Here is a 25,388-nt window from a genome sequence, read left to right on the forward strand (position 1 = left end):
AAGCTCTGATCCAATTTGGTCGTTTGATGCTAAAAAGCCTCACAGAGCCGGGCTGAACTGCAGTGTTGGTTTGAACTGTCTGTGGATTCATCACTACTCTTCATTTTTACTTCTTTGGTCCATAATCATGATGTTTAGTAGCGCTTTAAACATACAATCACTCAGAAGTCAACATACAGTCAGCTTCAGACTACAACAAAAACAATGAACTGTGGCCAATTTGAGCATTCGGAGGCGCTAATAAGGCCAAACCAATAGCAGATTCAAAGCTTCAAGTGTTTCTCCCCATTTGAACAATTAAAGCTACACAGACAAACTGTTGGTGTAAAACTGTTAGCTTTTCCATTTATAGTATCTACTGGGAGCCTGACCAAAATAACTGTGCAATGTCTCATTCTCAAAAAATGAAGCCCAGTAAACTTGAATACTTTGGACAATATCCACACACTGTAAGCAACCAGTGAAAGTAGGTGCTCACACTGTCACAGTCAAATGAAAAAATCTACAGTCCTCATTCTGTGCAAAGATGTGTTTATCTGTAGCTAATATGAGGCTTCAGCTGTCTGACAAATCAAGCAGCTATCTTCAAAAGTTAGCCATTTTAGTGTGAAATTCCCCTTTTTATGACCATCCCTCCACTGTGGCTCAACAAGACAATGCTGTCGAGGGAAACAAAGAGGGAGTTTAAGACTTTAACACACACATTAAGCATTTAAACTGTCTTCAGCGTCAGGTGTTTTCATTTTAATGGAAATTCAGCGTGTGACGTGCAAATAACGCATTAGACTTTGGCAAACATTTTTTTTTTAAACATGTCCTGTCAGTGCTGAAAATCTCCCAGCAGGCCATTTGAGGTGGGACTGAGAAGAAATACATAACCTCCAGAGTACACACAGGTGTGATTTAAGTGCCATAGTGTGGTGGCGGAGCGGCCTAAATCTGCCACCGTGATGAAAGAGTGTTCATTTCCACAGTGATACCTTAGCTCCATGTCGGGGGAAATATCCCTGGATTGCAAACAAGGCTGGCGCTCCTAATATTTGTTGGCTGTATGTTCACACAGAGGGGGAGAGAGAGCAGGTCATGCCTCATACAGTGTTAGCGGATTGCTCAATGGATGAAACAAAAGGAGGAATGTCTCATTCTTCCCCATCAGCCTTGAGCCTGACTGTTCAAACCCCGCTGGACCCCAACTGGCCTTGTTTACATAGAGCAGTCCAGCTATTGTCCAGTTCCACTTAAGGTCGGTGCTAATATTTGCCAAAGCAGAAATCATTTTTATAATAACCCCGACTACTGCCAGCATTTTCAAAGATGTACAGACCACAACTGTACAAGTTCGTGCAGAAAAGCAAAATAACAAACAAGGGTAGAGAGATTTCCTGGTTTATCGTATCAGCATCAGGTGAAACATTATGGCTTGGAAGTTAGCTGTGGGGATCCATAGCTTTTCATTTTTTAATTGAATGGAAAAAGAATAATAATTTGGAAAAAAATAACAGCAATTATTATTTAATTATGACAATAGAGCGCTCTTGTTTTCCTCCATTCAAGGTTTTTGGCTGAATTGTCAGTATATCTTGGGTAAGATAGCAGCAGTACCATCATGAACGGCAGATTACCAACATATTTTGTAGACTCTGTAATATAAAGATCGATGAGAATATGTCTTTACACCTTTCTTTTATTGTTTATTATTGTTATTTTTGGTGTTAAAGTAGAACACAACGCCTCAGGCTCACTGCTCTGTTCTTTAAGGACAGATGTGGTAAGCATGTGTACAGAATTTAACACATCATATAGGCAACACGAGTGCTGTCTTTAAGCAGAGCACATCCCCGTAAAAATAGTCCTGTAAGTCCAAAGGGCTCATGCAGACCTCAACAGATATAAAAATTTGCACTCTAAGGCAGGACAACAATCTTCTTCTCCAGCTTCTGCTCAGGGAAGATGAACCTCCTCATTATGTCATCAAGCTCCTCCAGAGTCAGCTGGGCGTGGAGCACCGTGACGTCGTCTGGGTCTGAGCGAACCACCCATTTCAGAGCTCGGTACAGGTCCAACAAAACATCAGAGAGCACCTGGAGAAGTCACAGGAGAGACGGAGGTTATACTGTTGAAACAACACTTTGGTCTGGTCAGTAGACTGGGATGGATGCTTACAACAGACAGTGTGTTGTTCCTGTTCGCCTTTGTTTTCCCACTCAAGTACGGTTGGCAAATAACTTGCTAATGACTGTATCGATACCAATGATGAGCTCCTACAATAAGACCAAGGCTATATGTAACCAGGATTTCCCTTCAAAAGTTTCTAAGAACAGATGAGCCGAACTAGAAAAAGAAAACCTGCAAATGAACTGTTCAGGAGTACAGAAGTTCAGCACAAAAAAAGCCGAGCGCACCTCGACACCTGGCCTGCTCTTCTCCACCTTGGCCTAACCTCTGTGCTCCGGTCCTCCTCGGTCTGTCCCTCTCATCTGTTCTCCTGTCACTGTGTATCATTAGCCACGTACAGCTGGTGCTGCCACTCTCCAGCTGCTCCAGTAATGACAGGACCTGAGCCTGGGAACAGCAGCAGGCCAGCTGACTGCAGTCGTGGCAGCGGTTCGCGAGCCAACATCGCACTTGAGCCAGCGTACATACACATATATGTGTGTTTCCACTTGGCAACCACAGGAGGAGGGATGAATTTATTCCCTGTTTTCAATGCAACTGGTAGGTTTTATAGAAGACTGGGTCTAAAGATGAGAGGCTGCATTCATCAGGTTTGCTGCTCCTGGATATATTGAACACATCTCTTGCTGCTTGATATAACACGACTGTGATTTATCCTGGAGCCAGGATGTGATGCTAATGAGAGGATGAGTGTTAATTTATCAGAAAACCCAAAGACAATGAACTGATCCTTCTAAGCACTCTCTGTGTACAGCATGATCAAGTATATTACTGACCTGCATTCACTTCCCAAAAAGATTAAAAAGATATTAAAAGGTCACACTGTTGGATGAAGTAATCTTTCATCTGACTATCACAGCCCTCACAGGGTGCTTTCCATTCTGCTATTTATGCTTCCTCCCGTCCACGCTCCTCCAACCTCCAGCCTGTGACCTGAAAACAGATCAACATCGGCCATCATCGAGGATGCTCCGCTCCCCGGAAGCGAGGAGTGAGGACGAGCTTGGAACGGGAAACCACAGGTGATTGGCACATGGAAGCGTTTTACCGGGTGGCAACTGTTTAATGATTGGTTAGCTGATTTGATGGAGCACTGAGAGGAACGCCCAGGCTGCTGTGGACACAGCTTTGACATTAATAAATGTGAGTAATTGGAGAGAGCAAGCATGTCTCGCACGGTGAAAACAAGTCTTTCATCCTTGCGTCTGCTCCTCACATCTCTCTCACATCTTCCTGCTGAGGAAGAGACGCAAGAAAGGGGAGAGAGGAGCCATGTTGGATGAGCGGAATACACTCATCGTATTCACTGATTTACACTTTAAGTTGAATCCTATTTAATGTTCAAAATATATCAGATTAATAACGTGTTGTTATTGTTTGTTTGTTGTTTCCACACTCCTAACATTTTGTTAACAGTTCCTCTCGTGTTTATGAAATCACATTTATGTTAAAGATCACACTGTCAGCAGACTATTACCATTTCATCACAAATGACCATTTCGCTGCAATTTTCCAAAGCACTTTTACCCCCAATCCCAGATGGATTATTAACTTTTCAGCATACATCCCGACATTCCATTGTTGGAATCTTGAGTGTGATGCGTCCTGATGGAAAACTACCAGCCATGACACTTTCAAAACCACCAGTTATTTCCAATTGTTTGGCAGAGGGGGAAGTGAGTACTTTGTAAATCTGACTGGGAGAACAAACACTTTGGGAACACTTAGGGAGTGACTGATGCAGTTTGACCTGCAGGTCGAAGGGAAAATTACCGTCATTCTTCACCTGAATACTTTACGTTGCTGTGCAAATGTATTGTATGGTTTGATGTTAAACAGATGAAAAAGAGTGTGTGTGTCTCATGCATGCTCTGTAGTGGTCAAATGTGTGTGTACCTGGGTGGTTCGGTCGCTGAGGCCACGGAGCAGCAGGGTGATAACGTGGACAGCAGCTCTCCTCACCTCTGCCTCTTTCTCCGTCTTTATCAGAGCAGTCAGGCAGGAGCTCAGCTACACACGTGTGCACACACACACACACACACACATTGATTTTTACAGTAAGTACAGTGGAGCTGTGCTGGATTTGACATAATGCATTTATCACTGCTGCCTGCACTGCTGAGGTCAGTACCAGAACTAAACTGGATCGACTGATGTATTGGTCTGACATCGAAACCAACAAGGGTCCTTCATGTCTACTCTGTCACAAAGTAACACACACACACACACACACACACACACACACACACACACACACACACACAGTGCCAATACACTGAGCAGTAATACGAATATGAGAGTTTTCTGACCCAGAGAGGTCAACTAGAGGTTTCAAGTCAATGTGCTCCCTCTCACCTCTTGAGCCAGTGGTCCTAGGGCATAGTCCAGTCTCTGACAGAGTTCCCCCAGGTTGGACAGACTGCTGGCGCGGACGCTTTGGTCTGGGTCTCTGGTTCCTTGCAGGAAGACGGCAACCAAAGGACGGCCGAGATGGGGTGCCAGCTCCCCTGGAGGAGGACGAGAGGAGAGAGGGAAGACACATTGGTTGCCATATTGTACATGTTAGATGCAATCGCAGTTACGAAATGCAGACCAAATGACATCAGGTTAAATAAAGACTGCCCCCAGAGTGGACACCAGCCTTCATCTTCTATGGGAAATACAGTAACATCAGAAAAATAAGCGTCTCTTTGTGTTACATAAGAAACAGAACTGCAAAAACGTCTTTCAACTTTAAACTCTGAACAATTTTTGAAGCCAAAAAAAATTTAAAAAAAGACAAACGCTGATGTTAGCATACTAAAACATCTGTGTGCTTAAACACAGTCCCAGTGAGGCACTAACAAAGCTGTGGACTCTTCATCTGGTATCTCACACACGAAAGTGAATGCACAGTGTGATCAGTCAATCATTGCCATGAGCCGACTCACTCATGTCCTAACATTGTGTTGTGTGACCTGTTAAATTAATAATGACATGAACGATCACCTCAGTCATTAGTATGAATGCTGATTCAGCATTCACACAGTTTCATCTTCGGCAAGGTGCCAGGATGCTGACGGTGGTCCTTTCATTGTTATCACGTACAGTTTTTGAATGCTGGTGTCTGCTTTGACTGGAACTATTACAGTATAGGCAGCTCTTTATCCCTCTCAATGACTCAGCACTTTCAGGTGACATTAACATAAAGCCAATGCTGATCCTCTGTTCTGATTGGTGGATGTATTCCTTAAATTGATACCATCGGACCACGAGGCCAGACGTTTGGTGCAAAGCTGCATTCTTAATCATTCAACCTGTGTTTCTTATCAGATAATGATTCAGTAAATCTTACATGAAATACAAAAAATGAATGGATTTGTTAAACTAGACTGAAATATGGTTGAATAAATATGACAAATACTAAAAAGGTCCTTCTTTAGGTAACACGATTCAGCTTTGAATCCTACCAGTGCTGCATTTCAGCTTCTAGGATTTCAGTTCAGTTCAATGCATTTGAGCTTTAAGATTTTTCAGGCCATTTTCAGGCACTTCACTGAGATGGAAATAGATTTTCTAGTTACATATTTTGCTAGTAGGTTTATGTTTATTTAATACAATGATTATAATTTCCTCTGACGTTAGCATCTTTATTCTGAGCCATGAACCCAACCTCCAGTATAATATGCTGAAGGAAACAATGCATCCAAGAGTTTGTAGGAAGACACAGGAATAAAAAAATAGAATAAATAAGCACCCCACAGGGAGATAGACTGACAGAAAGAGAAACTAGCCTTACCCTACAGATCCAAATGGAAAAGCACAGCTCAAATCCATTTAATAACAAGCCAAACTACTCAAAGCCAAGCAAGAGAAAGATGTGTCGATGGAGGTGGTGGTGACACTGGATGACCAGCTCTCCTAAACTACCAACACTGCTGTGACAGCCTCCTTCTGCAGATCCATACTCCACAACATCAGGAGGATTTGTTTGCGCCTCACCCAGAATGCAGCGCAGGTCCTGGTCCGGGCTCTGTAACCATCCAACCTCTGCAGATCATCCAGAACGCAGCAGCCGAGCTGGTTTTCCAGCGGCTACCAGTGGCTGCTCCAGTCCGATTCAACTGAGTATCTCTTATAGTTTCTAAACGTAGCGCTTGAAGCAGCTCAGCATGTTTGATGAAGTACTTGCCCACCGTGCTGCCAATGGCTCAGGCCCAGCCTACATCCAGGACATCGTCAAACCCTGCACCCCAGCCCATCCACTACACTCTGCTCCTGGCAATCTTGCTACTCCCTCACTCTGACGGGGGCCCGGCTACTGCTCAACAAAATCCCAGCTGTTTGCTGTCCTGGCTCCACAACAGTGGAACAAGCTCCTCATTGACATCAGGTCAGCACAAACTCTACACGCTGTCTGTGAAAGACTGCACCTTGGCCCATATAGAAAGAAAAGGGGCCTCTGCAGAAAAAAAAATCCACCTTAAAAACTTTGTCTTATTGTTTCTAAATATAGTGCTTGAAGCAGTTCAGCGTATTTTGAATGCCTGTATTGTAATCTGCTTTGAATAAGTGTCAGCTAAATAAATGTAATGTACTGATCTATTTGGCTCGTCCTAGATAGCTCCAGAGTGCCAAGGACGTCCTCAGAATCACAAGATTCAGATCCACAACACACACAGAGCCAGACACTTAAGACACACACAAACACACCAGCCCGACTATTCTCCCTTCGCTTACACATCTCAATAGACTGTCACAGCTATAATAGGTCTACTGTCGGAGAATCGCTGTGTGCAAGTGAGTGTGAGTCAGCAGGAGCATCAGCCTGCATCACTGCACACATTAACACACACACACACACACACCTGGGAAAAATGATGCAACATAGAACACAGAACCACAGATTCTCCCAAGTTTACTGAACTGCATTTAGTCTATACAGTACATTTCCTTCCTGTATATGTAAATAAACTTAAGTTCTTGGAAATATTATTTGGTGTATTTTGTGTTCCTCTCTTTTAGTACATTTTCTACCCATAATTTCCCACTGTGGGAGCTCACAGGACTCTGCAAGTGCTTGTATGCAAGTGCAATAAGCCAGCAACTGGGAGCAAACCAAAGCAGAGCCAAACATTCATTTATTCAACATTTACTCAACCAGGCCAGTCAATTAAGAAAACCTTCTTATTTACAAATGACAGCCTGGCAAAAGGCAAATCTTGGCCACTCGGGGGGGTTCAAGACAAACACAGAGGCTCTCTGGATGTCTGTGCAGCAAACTGAAGGTCTATCCAATCTCTCAGCAAGGATATAAACCCCTCGATTGTCCCAGAGAAGTGGTACGATGGCAATCTGGCAGATAAAACCAGAACATGGGAAAAAAAACAAAACAAAACAGGGTTTTCTATCAGGGTAAGGTTCTGATACACAAGGTCCCTTCTGAACAGAGATCTGCATGGAAACAAGTCTGCACTGTGACTTTTGTGGTGTGGTCCACCACAGACAAATATACATGTAAACAAATATGGAAACATACACATATCAAATAAAGAAGCACATACCATCATTACTTGACTGTTTGTCACTCACACAAAGTCAACTATTATGTTCTTTTGGCCAGATAATGGCACACTTTGACATTTGGCAAGCATCCACAGAGGTCTGAGCACATCCAGCAGACAAGCAGCAGCATTCATTAGGAATTTGTGTTGAAGTGCAAGAGTCACTCTCCTTTAAGCTCTGCTTTGGTCTCCACCAACTCAGGTTTAAAAAAATGTCTAAAAGTTTAACTGCTAAATACTCCACTTTGTTCACCACCTAGTTGCTAACTTTGCCTGCTGGGTGGTGCTGAGCAGGTAGTGTATTGTGGGTTTATCAGAGCCTTTTGACTGAAAACCGCTGCAGGAAACAAGGCTGATGAGAAAGGTGAGACCGGAAACAGTAAATTGGTTCATGGTTAACAAAAAAATGTTGATTAATTCAGTTTTAAAAGGTACAATGTGTACGGTATGTCCAGGTTTTTAGCTTAAAACATTCAAAAATGAAGATCAAGATTATCAACAGAATGTGAAGAAGGAACAGTTCTGACGTTCTGTCAAAGACGTCTATACACTGTGTTGCAGACATATCTCGTGAAGTCAGCAAGCTAACCGGGCAGCTCTGTCCCTTCCTGTCTCAAAATACCACTTTGTACCTCAAGAGATGATAGTCTGATAGTACAGTCCCATGTTTGCTCTGTTTCACAAGCACAAAATAAAACTCACAAAATGTCAAGAAAGGAAATATTCTCACACCCATTTTCCTTATCAAAGAGAAAAATACAACTGTACACCTGAATAAAAGTGTATCTCTTAGCAGAACTAAGAGGAACCTAATTGCCAAGTTAACTCATCGTAAGCAACATTTCATTCAAACTCGACATAAAAATCAGTAAAACCATCTAATCTTTCCAGTGTTACCATAATCACCAACTCTGGTTTGTTTCTACAAATATTCTGGCTCCAGTGGCTTGGAGCAACCTTTGACAGCAGGCCAACTCTTACACATTGTACCTTTAACTCAATGCAGACTGCAGAGTTGTGAAGTGGCACTTATTTCAACCTTGTGGGGTTCCATTCATTTTCATGTGGCTGGCAGCAGCAGCCAACCTGTGATTTTTGTTTGGAGTTTTGTGCTGTTTCTCCATTCACCAGCTCTTCTGTGCAGCATCGTCGGCTATAGTGCAGGTTGCCAAATAGCCAACGAGCACAGGTTTTGAGGATACGTGGGACCTTTTTCAGTATAAACATCGAACTTGTAGGGACCATTAGTTCTCATGGGGACCAAAGAACAGTCCCAATGAGGCAAAACGTCACTTCTATCCTGGTAAATTAAGGGTAGGAGTCAGGTGTGAATTGAGGTTATGTGAAGGTTAGGGTTAGGCATGAATTGGCTATAGTTAAGGTTAGGGTTATGGCTAGGGTCACAATGAAGGGAACTCAATGCAGCTCAAGGGTTAGGATTGGGCAAGGTTAGGATTGGGCAAGGTTAGGGTATCAAACACAAGAACTCAACTGAACGTGTTCAGTAGCATTGTTGGATTCAAGAAAAGATGTGAAAAAAATCTGAAAAAACCTTGGGACATGCATGACAACATCTCACAGCAGCACAACAAATATGTACCACTGCATGGAGATTTGTATGACCATGTCCTGGTTCCGAATCCATACTTAATCAGATATGAGAGTGGCATCGACTCACTATCAAAAAGAAAGCAAGAAGGTGTATTTCCCTCAATGATGAAACTTTTAAGTGATGGAGCTAAATGTATGCTTAAGTGTGAATTTGGACTATGAAGCTACAAATTCCTCACATGAATTGATGCTTTCTTCCGAGTCGGGAAATGGGTATGGAGTCAACTGATTATCCTCACGAGTCTGATCATATGAACATGAATGCAAACAAACTGCAGATGATGCTCACCCATAGCTCTGCTCGCCCTCATCAGGACTTCTCCCACTTTCAGGCGGGTTTCCAGTGAGTGCTCTTTGTTGGATGTAGGGAGGGAGGGACCATGCTGGAAGTCTTTTAGGAGTCGTTCCAGAATCCTTTCAGGGTAGGAATCAGCCAATACAGCCAGACCTAAAGACAGTTTATACTCAATCCATCTGCTGTCAAGAGTCACTAAATGTTTCATCTAGGCCGTTAATGTTATCAGTGGATTAAAGAGACCATTTCCGTAGAGCGATGATCATAAAAACCAATTATAACATCACATATGGCCAAGCTGTACGATTGTCTTACCTTGAATGGCTGACAGGTAGACGAATGAGTCTTCATGCTCCAAGTTTTCTAAGAAGAGCTGGAGAGGACATACCATCAACATGATTAATCACCCACAGACTGGTATATAGTTACACGTCCCTAACTGGAAAAATTCTGGCATTATGGAAAACATCAAAAACATCTCCAATATGGATCTTGCCAGTAGAACCAAAGAGAATCAATACTGCACAATGAACTGAATACATTGAAAACAATGCAACCAACTATCAAAGGGAATAATCCAAACATTATCCCCAGATACTATAAGAAGCCCTTGAAGATACAGGTTTGATTGGGTGCGGAAGAAATGGGGGAGTGTTTCTTAGGCAAACTGGGCCAGAGTTTGGAGTAAAGTAAGGAGGCAGATGGGAGGATAGACTGTGTGAAAAGCAGCCTGCAAAATATTGTAGGACTCAACCTAACCTTGACAAGAAAGGGAGAAAAATCAACAAAGGGGGTCTCTGCTGTAACAGTGGGGTGTTGAAGTATATCTAAGGTGCACACAGTGGGGGTCTTCTCATTACAGAGAATACTAAATGAGTTATTATTCTTTCTTGTTCCATACCACCTTAACAAGTCCCTGGAGTGAACCATTGTCCACTCTTGCTCCCCTGGGGATGAGGTTCAACCGCCTCATTTATTATAAATGTTTGCTCAGTACGTCCCAGGAGAGACTAATAATACCACGACCTAGACCTACACCTTCCTGATGCACACATAGTGTACAGAGCAAGTAACAACAGCACAATGTCTTATAGGTGGTTGAGTCAACCGAGCCTTCAGCCAAGCAACATCCACCTTGGCTAAATGATGATGCCAACCTCTGGGCTGAACAATGGGTTTTGGATTCTCTAGCTAATTTTTCCATTCATGAAACTGTACAGGGGATGAATTACAGTTTAAAGCCATGAACAAATGTGCACATGGTCACTTTGAGTGATAGCTACCCGCTAGGTTTCAGCAGTCACCTCCACCAGCCCAGTCCTTGGATTAGCCAGGACTTGGTGGAGTAAGGCAGGATAGCGGAACCAGAACCACTGTCACTGAGGTTCACAGTGGCTCTTTCGAAACCTATGGGTGACATCACGGAGACGACACCCATGTTTCATACAGTCAGTGGTCCGAACATGGGACTAAGGCAGTGGTTCCCAACCTAGGGTCCACGCCCCCCCACTGGGGGGCGCAAGAGGTCGCAGGGGGTGCTCATAATTTTGTCTGCGCTGAGGTAGCAAGGTTACCAAAATTATATTTGTGCACAATACATTTAGAAAATTCCAATAACACACACAGCTGGACAATCAAAACTCTGTATAATCCAAATTAAAACATATTTTTGGTCCACATTTAAATTCATTAAGCTATTTATTACCTGTGACCTTTTATTTTTGCAAATAAAGTGTATGTAATTAATCACTTTATTCTTTTAGTGCGTGTATGAGGGTAGGATTTGGGGTTGGGGGGCCCTGTTTGTCTTGGACACAGGCAAGGGGGGCTTCAAGGAAAAAAGGTTGGGAACCACTGCTCTAAGGTATGCTCACATTCACCTTCTGCTCCATACTGTAGAAGGGCATGTCTGAGACCATGCACATTTGAAGGTGAGAAAGAAGCAAAGGTGATGAACGGAAAGGAATTTAGCTTAATGCCTATATAGTGTTAGTAACAAGCAACAACCTTGTCATGTGAAGATGTTTGTATCCCACTGATGGCTATATTCAAGACATGCTAGCGATGGCTGAAAAGGTTTCATCTCTAATTTCTCTAATCATCTTGACTTGTTACAACTCACTGCATCTTGTAATACAAGCAGCTTTGGTACATAATCCTGAGAGTGAAACACACACATGCACACACACAATGCTGCTGGCATAGTCCTTCGGGGTACTGGTGCACAGAAGAGATAACAGGAAGTCCATAGAAGGAGCATCTATCAGTGCCAGGGAGGCTGGGGATACCCACTGCAGATGAATAATACATCACGCTGGTAAAGAGGAGGTACAAAGAAGAGCCGAATCTTACATCACTGAGGATGTGCGCACAGTTTTAATGCTCGTTTAACTTCTATGTTTCCTAAGCTTTATGACTTACTATGAGTTGGAGTGGGAAGAAAGAAAATCTATGATAGAAGTGATGAAACTTATTTATCAATACGTTCAGAGCATCAATGCTAAAGCAAGAACAAAAGAACTTAAAAGTATATCAAGCAACCCACCATGAGAACCTTCTCCTGGGCCTGGACAGCCTCCTCATTTCTATTTTGTGTCATCTGGGTGAGGACCCTCAGGGCAAATGCTCTGGTCGGCACATCCGGATCACACGCCTCTAACAGCCAATCAGAAAAGGCTTTAGTAGGGGGGCAAGGGTCACTGGTACTTTTTGAACCTGTTCCCGCTGCAGACCCTTTAGAGGACGCTGGGTGTCTAATGTGGGTGTTGCTTGGAGGATTGCTGTCTGGGGGAGATGAATGAGGAGTGGTCTGTGAGTCGTTTGCTTCAGTTTGCATGTTCTGCTTTTTCCTAAAAGCACGGTTTCTGGTGGACTGAGCAGCAGCAGTGAGATCTTCAGGCCGGTAGGCACCGTGAGTGGCAATGACAGCTCTGAGGCTGGACGCCAGCTCCTGGATGATCACCTCGGAGTGCATCTGAGACAGTGTCTCCAGTGGTGGGAGCAGCCTCGACATAGAAGAATAGTCCTCTGCACTCAGCTGAAATATTCAAAAGGGGGGAAGATGATTAGGAGGGAGCAGGGGTTCCCGTCCAAGAGAATTTCATATTATTTGACTAAAGACGAAAAAGACAATCAGCTTTACAATATTTAGTTAAAAACACACATTTTAATGACTAAAAAACTGGGCTTTTTTCATTTTCATTTGTAGAAAAGAATTAATTCAGAACTGGATTCAAACTGATTTATATTTTAAATATAAGTAAATGCTGTTTCTAGAGTAGCAACAGTAAAGTTTACAACAGCTAAGTCACCATATAAATAGTATGTGCCCTCATGACTGGAGGTTTTGTGTGTTAAAATAGGGACAATGCATCACAATAGTAGTAGTTGATTTCTCTGATGTTAAAACTGCATTTAAAAGGTACTCTGTGGAGTTTTTGATCAGCAGTAGTGCCTTTTTTTGAGGGAGAAATTAGCAACTTTTTATGTGGATATCCAATCAGTGTTGCTGTTAATGTAGTCGACTGAAGCCATAAATTCCTCAGTGAGTGTATTTCCACACTAAAAACTACGAAGATATGTAATGAACACATATGAACTAAATGCTGCTCTCAGGGTTCGTATGGGTGCTGGAAATCCTTGAAAAAGCTTGAATTCCAGTGTGGTGTTCCAAGGTGTGAAATGTGTTTGGTTTCTGGAAAAAGTGCTTGAAGCTGCTTGCAAATGTTGATGCATTACTAAATAGCTTTCTAGTCAGCTTACAGCAGGTGACATGTTGGAACATGGAAACATGGCTTTTTGCCATTACCTTTAATTTGCCACCCTTATGTAAAATGCTATAACAAAACATTATTTTGGTCATTAATGGCAATTCTTCTGAACGTATATAAACATGTAATTTACCACAGCTGCAAGGTGCTGGAAAAGCTTGGAAATGCACCTCTGAAAGTGCTTGAATTTGACTATGGAAAAGGTTTTCTAATGTTTATCATCTGCAGCAGTCACACACAGCATGCTTTGATTGGTCAAACACTATCATCTACCACTTCTGCTTTTCATTACCTGATTTTCTGCATTATAACCAGCTTTTTGCATTTCAAAAATAGAAATATTTTGTACTTGCACTGACACATCACTGTTCTTTGGTCTGAATTTTTCACTACATATCTAGATTTAAATAGGTAAACAGGGGTCTGTTCTATTCCACACTTTCAGCTTTAATCATACATTTAATCAGCTGCTGGATTGCCTCAGCCTCCTCGTCAATAACATCCTCTGCGCTCTTATTAAAAGATGCCCTTTTTGCTGTTGGAAACATAACCAGTTTAGAATATAAGGGAGAGAAGAAGGAAGGTTTGTTTTTGAGCAGCATCTAGAGCACGGCCCCAGGAAACGCAGAGGCGGAGACTAGAAAAACCGAGCTGAAATAGTTCTTCTGAGAACCAATGACATCACTGGTTCCTAGAAGAACAACAGATGTAAAGCAGCACCCCAGAGACACAGAGCATATTCACAAACTCGATGTCTGTCACACTATACTGTATCCCTAATTCTGATATATAGAGATGAGGCTGAAAATCCCTTAAACTGTGGGTCTCCTAACACCTATTCCAGAGAACATACAGTGCAAGCAGCATAAGATAGATGTAGCTTGAAGAGCTACATGTTGTGAGTACCTGAGGTCCAGACAGCAGAGTGGCCACCAGGCCCATCCCCATGCTTAGCGTCTGACTCTCTACTGGGTTCACGAGACTTGGACCAGTGGCCTGATCCAGACCCACACAGGCCCTCTGAAGCAGGGACACCATGAAGTCCACCACCTGGAGAAAGAAAAAAACAGAGTTATGTACATAAAGAATGAACAGAAAGTGATTCAAAGGCTCAAATAAGTTAAATATAAAAGTTGAACCTCAGGGTGAAGGTTGTAGAAGGACTACAGTGCTACAAACAAGAGCTACATGTAGAAATGTGAGACAACATTCAGTCCTTATAAAGACATCCAAAATCTAAAAATAAGACATTATCCAGTGAAAGTGAGGTTTATCAGAGACGTTTCTGAGCATGAGGGAATGTTTGTCAGCCCTGCAACGGCAGCACGTCAACTCCCCGCCCCACGTCTCTGAACCCTCCCAAAAATGAAGCAAATGAGCTATTTTTGTGTAGCGGCGTGACTCAACGTGGCATGCCTCGACTGGAGAAGGACGGACGCAAGGAGGATTACCTAACACCTGAAAGAGGGCAACTTGAGGGGAAGTCACACAGAGCAGTTTGCCCTGCAACATCTGTCACATTAAATGTAATCCTTCAACAAAACAACCACACAACACGAATCTAGGACACAGAGGCTGTCACAACTAGGACAGGTGTGCTATACATAGTGCAATTCTACACAAGCAAGTAAAATCCTCCACAGTATATTTTTAGGTTTTGTGCCACCTGGTAGGCTTGTTCAATTACTGCCAGCGGAGCAGAACAGCAATGGTTTACCCTCAAGAATGTGTGACCATATGCATTTTAAGCAAAATATTAAGACGTAAAGCAATCTGCAGTTAGATCTGCTAGATGTATAAACTTCTTTTGGTATTCATTCTATTACAAATGAATAAGAGTTCGATCCCCACAGCAGTTGGGTTCAGTGACAAGTTGCTGTGAGTCAGACATTCACCATGCATCCCCTGTGCACTGCACTCCATTACTGTCATTACTCAAAGCAAATGATTTGGGGGCTCAATCAAACGTGCACAAGTAACTGCAGCTTACAGGCCGAGGACAGTGCTGTGTTAGCAGTGGCGCTGGGGAATAAGAAGCACCACATTCAGCATTGAAACTGACCAATGATGACATCTGCAGGTGTGTTTTAAAGCTGTTGTGCTACAGCTGACCGGCTGATTAGCTACCTAGAATGCAAACTGATGCTAGCAGCAGAGGCGGGAAAGTAGTCAAAAACTGTACTCAGTTAAAAGTACTCAAGTTGCAACTACTTTGCAAAAACAAGTACTCAAGCAGAGGTGAAATTAGTCATAGACGAACTGACCGTGTCTGTTATGTCAAAAAGTTCATATAGAAAGTGTATTTAAACTTTGATTGAAACTTTGCAGTACAGATGTCCCCATGTCCATCATAGACAGCACACATCCAAGTCTTTCCAATCACATGAATACAACAAGATCAGAGGCATGGCCAAATCATCTTTCTGATAATGTCTCATATCAGATGTCTCACTGAGGCTAATTAGGAGATAATGCTGTGATGTTCCATCATTAATTGCCTATTAAATACAGGTATGCAGGACTTTTTTGCGCACATAATCACTGCTCACACACTGTTAGCTTGAATATTTGCATTACAACAGAAAGCAGGAGCAGCAGTAGTTTTGAAGCATCATATACTATGTGTATATACTAATGAACATGGTGCATTAACACAACAGACAGACAGGATTGCATAGTGAGGCTCATATGGAACCAATTAAATGCTGATTCAACAGTCAACACTGACTTCAAAATGATACGTTACAGCAAAAAGCTTGTTTGCTCCAAGTGCACAGCTTCATGTGTGCTTTTCTTCTGAGGTGGCTAAAGAGTCTGGCTTTCACAACTCAGCATCTCTGCTCCTTCTGTCGGGTGCATCTCTCTCCACTCACCTGTGTGGTTTTTCTCAGCAACACAGAGTGATGCAGCGACTCAACCATCACAGCCACCGCCTGAAGCAAAGCTAGTCTCTGGCCTTGCCGTGCAGCTCCACCCAGCAGCTTCTGCTCCACCTCCAGGAGTGTCATGGCTGAGAGGTCAAACTCCTTTTCATCATCCTTCTCTTCATCTTCTGCAGCTGCCCAGCTGGTCAGCTCCTGCAAGAGAAGCAACAAAGGAGTGATGGGCCATTGTCTGAGGTTACGTCCTCCATCAGGTGGAAAGAAATAACAGAAAGACTATGCAACAGACTGAAATCTACACACACTGCAGCCTCAAACCTACCACAGAGCTGAGGCTCAGCTCACACAATGGGAGTATTTATTCCTCCCTACCTGCAGCAGGTCCAGGAAGAAGTCTCCGGGCAGGTCAGAGTCTTTGAGTTCAGCCAGCAGCTGCATCAGACACTCCAGCCTCCACTGCTCCCCCGACAGCTTCTCATACAGAGCATCGTCTTCATCACTGGGGCACCAGAACAGAGAAGAGAGGGAAGACAAGGGCTAAACTGAATCGTTCGAAGCACTGAAGCTCGATTCATTAAATTCTAAATCAGCATTCGAAAGCTGCACAGTATGTCTGCAAAGTCAAAGATTAGGCGACCCTAATATTATCAGTATTATACGATTTGTAGAATAAGATTACAGTGGTAGTGGCATCAGATTGTTTCAGTCTCCTGTGATCCAGTTTCCAATAACAAATATCATCCTCATTTCCTAAATTCACGTTTTTATCTTTTGATGAAATATTCTGCTTCAGTCCATATTTGTCTGTGTTTAGCCATTCAAAACATGCCTACGACAGCGCTCTTTCACAAAGATCACAGGTGAGAACACGTCAGTCACCTGCAGCTCTCTTTGGAACAAAATCTGGCTCCTCCGTCGCTGCCCGGGGTGAAGTGGAGGTCTGCTGCTACCTTGTTCTTCTGTTCCTGCAGGCCCGAAAGCTGCCTCAGTGCTGACATGGCTGCCAACGTCTCAGTGTGGCTCAGGTACCACAGCAGTATCTCCTGACAGGGGGCGCTGTGCAGCACAGAGCACACACATAACAGGGGTCTTATTTTCTATCTGATGAACTACAACATTTCTTTCCTTTGTGAGATGTTTAAACATGTGACTCATGATAACTGGACGTCCGCTCTCTCTCTGTCCATGGTGCTGAAATATGCACCACAAGAGATACAATGAAAGGCGTTCTGACTCCTCTCTCTAAGCGGACATTAGGTACTGTCATATAATCTAAATGCCATCATCACTGAGTATTTCATCATGCTACACTGCCATAGGGATTCACCACCAACACCCACTGCAAGACAATTAATTGTTGATTTTGGTCTGTTCACAGGATTTATCCACAATAAGAATATACTGTATATATATTGTATAAATGTATTTCCATGTATCAATAAAAGGCAGAAATTTGACATAAGCATCCTTTCAATATCACAATATAAGCATACCATTACAGTTTCAACAGCTCTTGTATTCATAATTAAACATCTGACCAGTCACCCCTTTCTGTCAGAAATAATACCACATTTCTATATGTTTTCATTTTTTTTATTATTAAAAAGGAAGAAATAAGGTGTTTGGGGAAATATAAGAAATGCTCCTTTCTGTCTCAACCCCATGGCGGGGAGTGTCGGTGTCTGTGTTCGATTGCCAGCAACTGGCAGGCAGCCAGAGTGTCAGTGTGACACCGTGTGGAATTAGAGACACATTAAACAAACTTGTGCTGTAGCCTGTATCCAGCCTGTAGGCAGCAACATGTGATTTACGTGCGCTAAGCCTGTATTACTCAATGTTTAACCTGCAGTTTCAATTGTTTTGGACATTTGGATCTGGACTGCAGACTGAAGACCAGCCAAATTCTGGTAATCCACCTGATGGCCTAGCTTATTCATACTGGTACAGTATGTCAGATCTGCGCCACACCTGTTATGAAGCATTAGTTTCATGAATCCCTCATGGGGTCAGAGCAGATCACAGTAAACCAAACCACCCCCTCATCAGGCTCCGATGTGACGATGAGCCTCACTTGGAAATGTTTGCTCTAAAACTGTGCCACTGTAATGATTTGCCATAATAGCTTAAAAACTAGATCATTTCCCAAAGAATGAATTCATTTAGCTCAAATCAATCAGTACATAGTCAATGCACTGGATTTTTAACATCATACAGACACCAAACACTGCTCTTTGTCCCCATCTGGTGGTTTAAAAAACTCCACTGTCCTGGTTTTTACTTTGACAGTAGAATGAAGGGTTTAACCGGATGACCCTTCTTCACTTCCTTAGCTTTGATCATTAAGAGTGTGAGAATTTCTGTTGCTGTTGCAGCTCAAATCATCTGTTTAATTCTGCTTTTATAAATCCACGTGTGTGAACTCTCAAAGGGTGACCTGCAGACCGAGGAACCGGTGAGGAAAAATGGTCTAACCTCAAATATATACGGTTTGTTAATGTGTTAAAACTCTGGTACATGGTCCAAAATCTCAGCTGATAACAGAGGAAACATTACCGTAGGTGGGAGACGTTCTGCTTGGTGAAACAGAAGAGCGTGAAGATAACAGGAAGAACTTGTTCAAGAGCTTCAAAGAGAGAAGCTGATGGACTGTTTCCAACCACCCAGACCTGACAGCGACAAGAGAGACGAGAACAAAGACACCAAAAACACAGTGAGAGGCACAATAAGGAGTAGAGACCATGAAACAGAAGTTTATACTCTTATTCTGATTCTGACCACTGTCTTGGGACTCATTGGGAGCTCTGTCTGTCCTTCAGCTGAGAGCACAGGCCATACTTTCCACAACAGTTAGTCGTGCATCTGTGTTTCTGCATGTATGACGGTATATACTGTGACGACAATATACAACCATACAGATTTGGCAGTACTGTTTCCAGCCGTGGGATCTATCCCTTAACCTGTATTTACCCGCTGTCATTCAGTGTATGCACTGCTACCCTGCCACACAGCGGGTGCGTTGATGAAATCACTGTGTGCAGCTGCTTCCTTCTCTTTCTGCATGCCTGTTTATTGCTTTCCAGTCCTTTTTTCCATAGGTATTGTGGGTATGTCCAAATACACATAGTGTTGATATCAATGCAAAAACATTACTCCTGCACACTCCACCCCTCGCCAAAAACCAGCCGAGTATTTCCAGCAGATAAATGCGTCTAATATCCACAAATGTGCCATATGTGTGAAAGGGCAACTCATGTCAATGTCTGGACCTGTGGAGTTATTCGAGAAAAGGTGTTCTCACCTTGTACACGTCCTCTATACAACGTGTCAGCTCCCATTCCTCCACAGCAGCTTGGGAACGATCGTCATCTAGACAACACACATACGCACCACCATGCTGATTTTGTGACAAGGTGATAATAGCTAGCAAGATAAACAGGACAATAGCGACTACTCTGTTTTCCTGATGGAAAATTCATATGAACACAGGCTGCACATCTTCAGTATATATACATGAGCAGATGATCGTGTTACTGACAGGAATCAGTGGTGCAGCGGAGGAGCGGTGCGAGCAGAGGCGTGAGCAGGTACTGCTGGGCAAAGCCGGGCTTCTCCTGCACCATGGAGAGCACCGCCCTGGTGGCCACACGCTGAAACTGCTGGGCTGTCAGCTTGTCATTAAAATGAAGGAGGTCGAGTATCTAGACAAAAACAAGAAATGCAACAGAAAAACATGTTGATAAAGGTTTAAAGCTGGACAGGAAGGTGGGTCTGTGCACTGTGACGGATGTCTAAAATGGACTGTTTGCACAATAACTTATTGTTTACCTTTGTTTTCTCTTAAATAATTTTAGCCAGTCTGGGTTTTTGTTTTGACAAATAAGAGTGAATGAGCCTTGTACTGGATAAAGGCTCTTTTCTGTCTACACTGCAGTCAATCAGTCCAGCTTTTCACAGCAAAGTCCTGAGTAACAAACATTTTGGGTGTCAGGACATTTGTACGACCCAGTGCGGAGGTGCACACATCAGCAGTCTTCTGTTTTAGGCTGCAAATGTGCATTTTCCCCCATTTCATCCAGCTGTGCATTTTCCCCTATTTCATCCAGCTGTGCTGTCTACGCTGCCTTGCATTGTCAATATTGGAGAGGGCAGAGTGAGCTGCAGGTCCGGGGACAGCAAGCTAACCAAGTAAAGGCACCGGCAGCCAAAATGTGTGTGCGTGTGTGTGTGTGTGTGTGTGTGTGTGTGTGTGTGTGTGTGTGTGTGTGTGTGTTCTGCACACCTGAGGACAGACTTCTCTGTAGTAGCTGTCTGCTGAGGCAGACTGTTGAGGGCAGGTCACCAAGATCCTGGCCACACCTTCACATTTCCTCCAGTCTGACTCATCCCCTGGAGGACAGAAATAATGTGTAATGTAATGTAAGATATAAAGCAAATGATCTAATACAGATAAATATAGTGTGATGGAGACATCAGAGAAACTGATGTACTCCCTCTGTGCTGTTATCGCTCAGGTTAAATGGGTAACCTGCACTTTGAGAAGACATTTAAGCCTCTACATATTTCAGTCAGACTGTGCCGCTCACCACTTTTAATTCCTCCATCATTACCTCCTCTACAACTCACCTGTTCCTCCCCCTAAGATGGCTCTGACTACAGCCTGGACACCGTTAGGCTGCATCAGGCGCTCAGACAGCAGCTGACCACAGAGACGCCTCAGCCAGGCCGGGGCTGATCCCAGAGCTGCCCTGCTGCCAGGACCACCAGACCTTCCCGCTGCACCAGACTGGACGGACAGATGATATATAGAATATAGAATAACAGTGAGTCTTACAAACAGCAAAATTGGGAAATCTAAATGGAGAACAAAGCTTTGACAGGATTTCACCGTCAACTTCCACTCAATAAGGTGAAGCCCTCAGTGGGAACTGAATGTGAGCAACAGGTAATGGGAAAACAGCTCAATGGGCCAAGCAACCTGGTACATTAAAAGGTAGTCTGTGGAGTTTTTGAAGGCTTATAGTGCTATGAAGCAATGTTTTAGGGGCCGGGTCATGTTCAAAGGGTATGAAGAAGAGGACGAGGCGTAGCAAGATTCAATTAAAAAGAAATCACATTTAGTCAAAAATAATGTTAAATGAGTTTTTAGAAATTATCTAGTGGAAGAAAAAAACATGGAGAGGTGAAGTTAATGTGTGAATGAGGAAAAATAAAACATGCTATTCCCTATTTTGCAGATGGTATTTAGGTTAAGTCCCTGATGTTTCCAGAAAGCATTACTTCATTCTTTAAGGGTTTGGAGTTGGCTCACTGTTAACATCTCACCAAAAGGAAGCAACAACACCATGTAATAATGTCAAATATTTTCCAAATAAAAAGCACACCATTATGACTCAGTACTCCGCCTGTCCCTGCCGTAATTCCCCACCAACCGTGGACATGCACACCTGTTTGGGTCCACCTTGGAGAATCAGCAGCTCCTTGATGACGATTGGCTGGTAGACTTTTCCTAGAAGGCTTTTGAGGGCCTCCTTGCAACTGTGACACTCCTCAGCACTGAGCTGCAAGTTTGTGAGAAGAAAAAGAAACACAGATTCCTCTTTTTTTATCTTGATCACATACATCAAAAGCATATTCAACAAAATGAATTCCCGGGGTCTAAAGGAGCTGCACTGTGGACTACAAGTTGGAAAATGTCAAAAAAAAAATGTAGGGATGTGGAGTTAGAAAGGACTTTAACAGATGCTAAATCTGTGTAGTACTCTTTAAGTTGTTTTTCATGGGAAGAATAAATCCATATCGAGTTGCATTACCTTCTCCTCCTCTGTGCCGCTTCGCTCAGCCCGGCGTGGCTGGTAGCCAAGCTGGCACAGCGCTGCCATCACATCACCCAGATGCCGCGTGAACACCATTGTGGCGAGAGATGACAGCTCTGCCAACCGAAGCAGGACATTCGTGGTGGTGAGAAGGCGGCGTCTCACTGCTGGCGTGGCCCTCCCGCAGACAAGGTTTTCCACCACGGCTCCAAACGCTGACCTGCGAGTGAGTGGCACGCCTACACCAGGGGCCAAGTATGGGCAGAGCCCCAGAGAAACCACAAACTGAAGAGCAGCTCCGAGCACCTTCTGCTGGCTGACGCTCAGCACATCAGGAGGTAACGGCGGAGCCATCTCAGGGGTGCCAGGTTTATTGGTACGGGGAGCAGGGGTCTGCTTGAACAGCTCAAGCTCATCAGAAAGGTGTCGCGCCAAGGTGAGGAACAACAGGAGACACTCCTGGACAAAGCCCCATGTGGCGTCTTCTGTATCACTGGAGAACCAGTCCGCTGCTGCCATCACCTCCTCCCTCAGCCTCCTCACCTGCTGGAAGCTGCTGTCACTCTGAAGCTGCTCCAGGAGGGAGGCTCTGTTGGCTCGCAGCACTGCCGAGAGAGCCTCTTGGTGTGAGGTCTGAGCATCGCGCGCAAACGACTCTGCAGACAGCAACACACAGGACGCTGCACTGTGACTGATGCAAGCTAAGAAATGCTCCTGACTTTACAACTTGAGGCTGACGAGGTGACCACCACACACTCTCATGAAACTTTATTTATGAACGTTTAAGTGCAGTACATAATGGAGTTTTTTCGCCAGCTGGAGAAACAGTTCTTATCATTAAAGGTTAGGTTAAAGCAGCTAAAACGAAATGTTACAGACAGCCATCAGCACCTTAGTTACCTTTACCCACTATGTCAGAATCCCTACATGTACTGTTACCTTTAGCTAGCTACGTTACCCTCGGTCTGTCAGACTATGGTCTTACCGCAGAGAGGCTTGGTGAGAACATTTATCGCGGAGAGGATGGCGGAGGTCATCTCTCCATCACACGCACAGCTAACTTCACGGTCCCGTAACAGTCTGGATATGCGCTGTCTTCACAGCACAAACTGTTCATGCTTTGGTTGTGTTGTGCTGCTCAAAACGTCCCAAAATGGCTCTGAAAATAGACGTCATCACGCAGCGCAGCTCGACTTCTTCCTTGACGGCGGGTGGCGTCCAGCTTATTGGCGCATTACCGCCACCTTCTGGTCCGGAGTGCGGCTCAGAAAATACACTTTGAAATGAAAAACACACCCTGAGAAACACTTTATCGTCCACGCTTTACACCCTAGTCCTAGTGAAATCCCTATCCTATACTTTTTCCTAGATTAGACATTGAGCCTCCACTTTAGTGATGCTGCTTTACAATGATACAGATATGCTGTACTATGATACAGTACTGATATCATCAGTATTTTATATATATATATATACATTATATATATAAAATACTAAAATTACACTGATACATTTCTATCTTTCCTTTCTTTAAATTCATCTTTGCCAACTCATCCACCCTGTCAACCCCTCTCACTCCTACTATATGTGCTTGAACCACAGAAATTTGATCTGACCTCCTTGACTTGCTCTTCTTGCTACTGACTGATGGGCCTCATACTGAATACCTTAATGGATGTTTGAATGGAAAGACTTATAACTTACTAGGGTTGAGGATGAATCTGAGTGTAACACCTTATCCTGTCTGTCTTTTCCACCTGTTGTAGAGTAACCAACACCTCCACTAAAAAATTATTTTTGCTGGTACTGCCACCTGCTGTCTCAGGTTTCTTAGCACCATCCATATAAATCTGTACAAAATAGCTATACTCTTTCATTACATGACAATTGAATGAACTTATCAAACCAATTCTATCTTTCTTTCCTTTTTGTGAGGAAATTTTCTATCACAGGGCTTCTGTACAGTTAGACACCCAGTGGTCTCAGGGTTGGACAACACAGAGGCCTCAGGCCTCAGACAGAGACACATTAACATAATATTTGGAGGCCATTCTAGCAGACAGCAGATAAGAATTCTCTCTTTGTGAGGTAGCCATGGTCTTACAGATAAACTGTATAGACTGATACTGGACCAATTCAAGGAGGAATGCTCAAGGTGACATTTTAAGGGAATTAAGTCAAAAGTGTCCTCAGAGTGTTGGATGTCAGGGCATACATAAGTATGGAATGAGCTATTGTTTGGTTTTTGACTATCCAATAGAGTACCAGAAATGTAGAAGGAGGGTACAGAATATCCATAATAGGGAAACAGTTCAAGGTGTAAAAAAGAAAACATGTGACACTGGGGTTATTAATACACCCCATTAGAATGGACATCTTCAGAATTTGGTGTGGGACTACCTTGGTTCACTTGTGGACATTGTGTTGCTCACCAACTTCTTGATGCATCAAGCCTGCAATGAATACCTCTGCATAACACATCTGAAGTCTCCTGGTGAACTCCCTCCTTCAGCTTACAAGAATTTCCACCACACTTTTAACCTCTAATAAATATCAGTCTATATCCTGATTTTCCAATAAACCCACAGGAGCTGCTGTGGGACAGAATATGAGGAGACCCAGCTTAGTGAACATTCTGTGCAGCATGAGGAAAAAAAAAAAACAAAACAGGCACTTTAGAGGTCCTGCTCACAATCAGTGTTTACCATCTCTCTAGCTGATGCACAGATTAAAGCAGTGTTTCTCAATGCCAGTCCTCGGGCCCCCCTGCCCTGCATGTTTTAGATGTTTCCTGCTCCAACACTCCTGATTCAAATGAGTGGCTTGTTATCAGGCCACTGCAGAGCTTGATGACGAGCCGGTCATTTAAATCAGGTGTGTTGGAGCAGGAAACATCTAAAACATGCAGGGCAGTGGGGCCCGAGGACCAGAATTGAGAAACACTGGGTTAAAGGGTGGGTGGAGCAGGCAGGTTACATGAGTCACCAAACTCAAGTATGAATAAGAATGAGGAAATCAGATGTGGTACAAATTCTCAAGTACTGGCTCTGAAGTCTCAGATCAAGCAAAAGTCTTTGAGGTGTAAACAATTCAGTGTGCACACTGGTAAAAAAATAAAATGTCAGTCCAGTAATAAAACTAAGACCATAGACTTTCTACACAGCATTGCTGTAACAATATTAGATGTAAAAATGTTCTATAAAGCTGTAAAAAATTTGGGGCAAATACATGCATAAAGTTGAGGTTTAAGGTAATTCATGTTCCATCCCAGCTGAAGGGAAACCATGGTTGAGAATGCA

At 43.4% G+C, this 25,388-nt stretch overlaps 1 protein-coding gene across 1 annotated transcript; it reads right to left on the reverse strand.

The window, feature by feature from the left end:
• Positions 1 to 715: 715 nt before the first annotated feature.
• Positions 716 to 23,250, reverse strand: tango6 (transport and golgi organization 6 homolog (Drosophila)). Its single transcript, XM_070973087.1, has 18 exons — positions 23,075 to 23,250; positions 22,087 to 22,745; positions 21,721 to 21,834; positions 20,900 to 21,059; positions 20,556 to 20,662; positions 19,812 to 19,974; positions 19,575 to 19,642; positions 18,830 to 18,942; positions 17,156 to 17,332; positions 16,649 to 16,775; positions 16,268 to 16,471; positions 14,301 to 14,444; positions 12,170 to 12,661; positions 9,940 to 9,997; positions 9,619 to 9,777; positions 4,531 to 4,682; positions 4,072 to 4,185; positions 716 to 2,081 (listed from the first exon to the last, which is right to left on the reverse strand). The coding sequence occupies exons 1-18, from the start codon at positions 23,124 to 23,126 to the stop codon at positions 1,905 to 1,907; spliced, it is 3,240 nt and encodes a 1,079-aa protein (XP_070829188.1). The 5' UTR covers positions 23,127 to 23,250; the 3' UTR covers positions 716 to 1,904.
• Between the last annotated feature and the right edge of the window lie 2,138 nt (positions 23,251 to 25,388).

The sequence above is a fragment of the Chaetodon trifascialis genome, chromosome 10, assembly GCF_039877785.1.
Source record: "Chaetodon trifascialis isolate fChaTrf1 chromosome 10, fChaTrf1.hap1, whole genome shotgun sequence".
NCBI classification, from domain to species: domain Eukaryota; kingdom Metazoa; phylum Chordata; class Actinopteri; order Chaetodontiformes; family Chaetodontidae; genus Chaetodon; species Chaetodon trifascialis.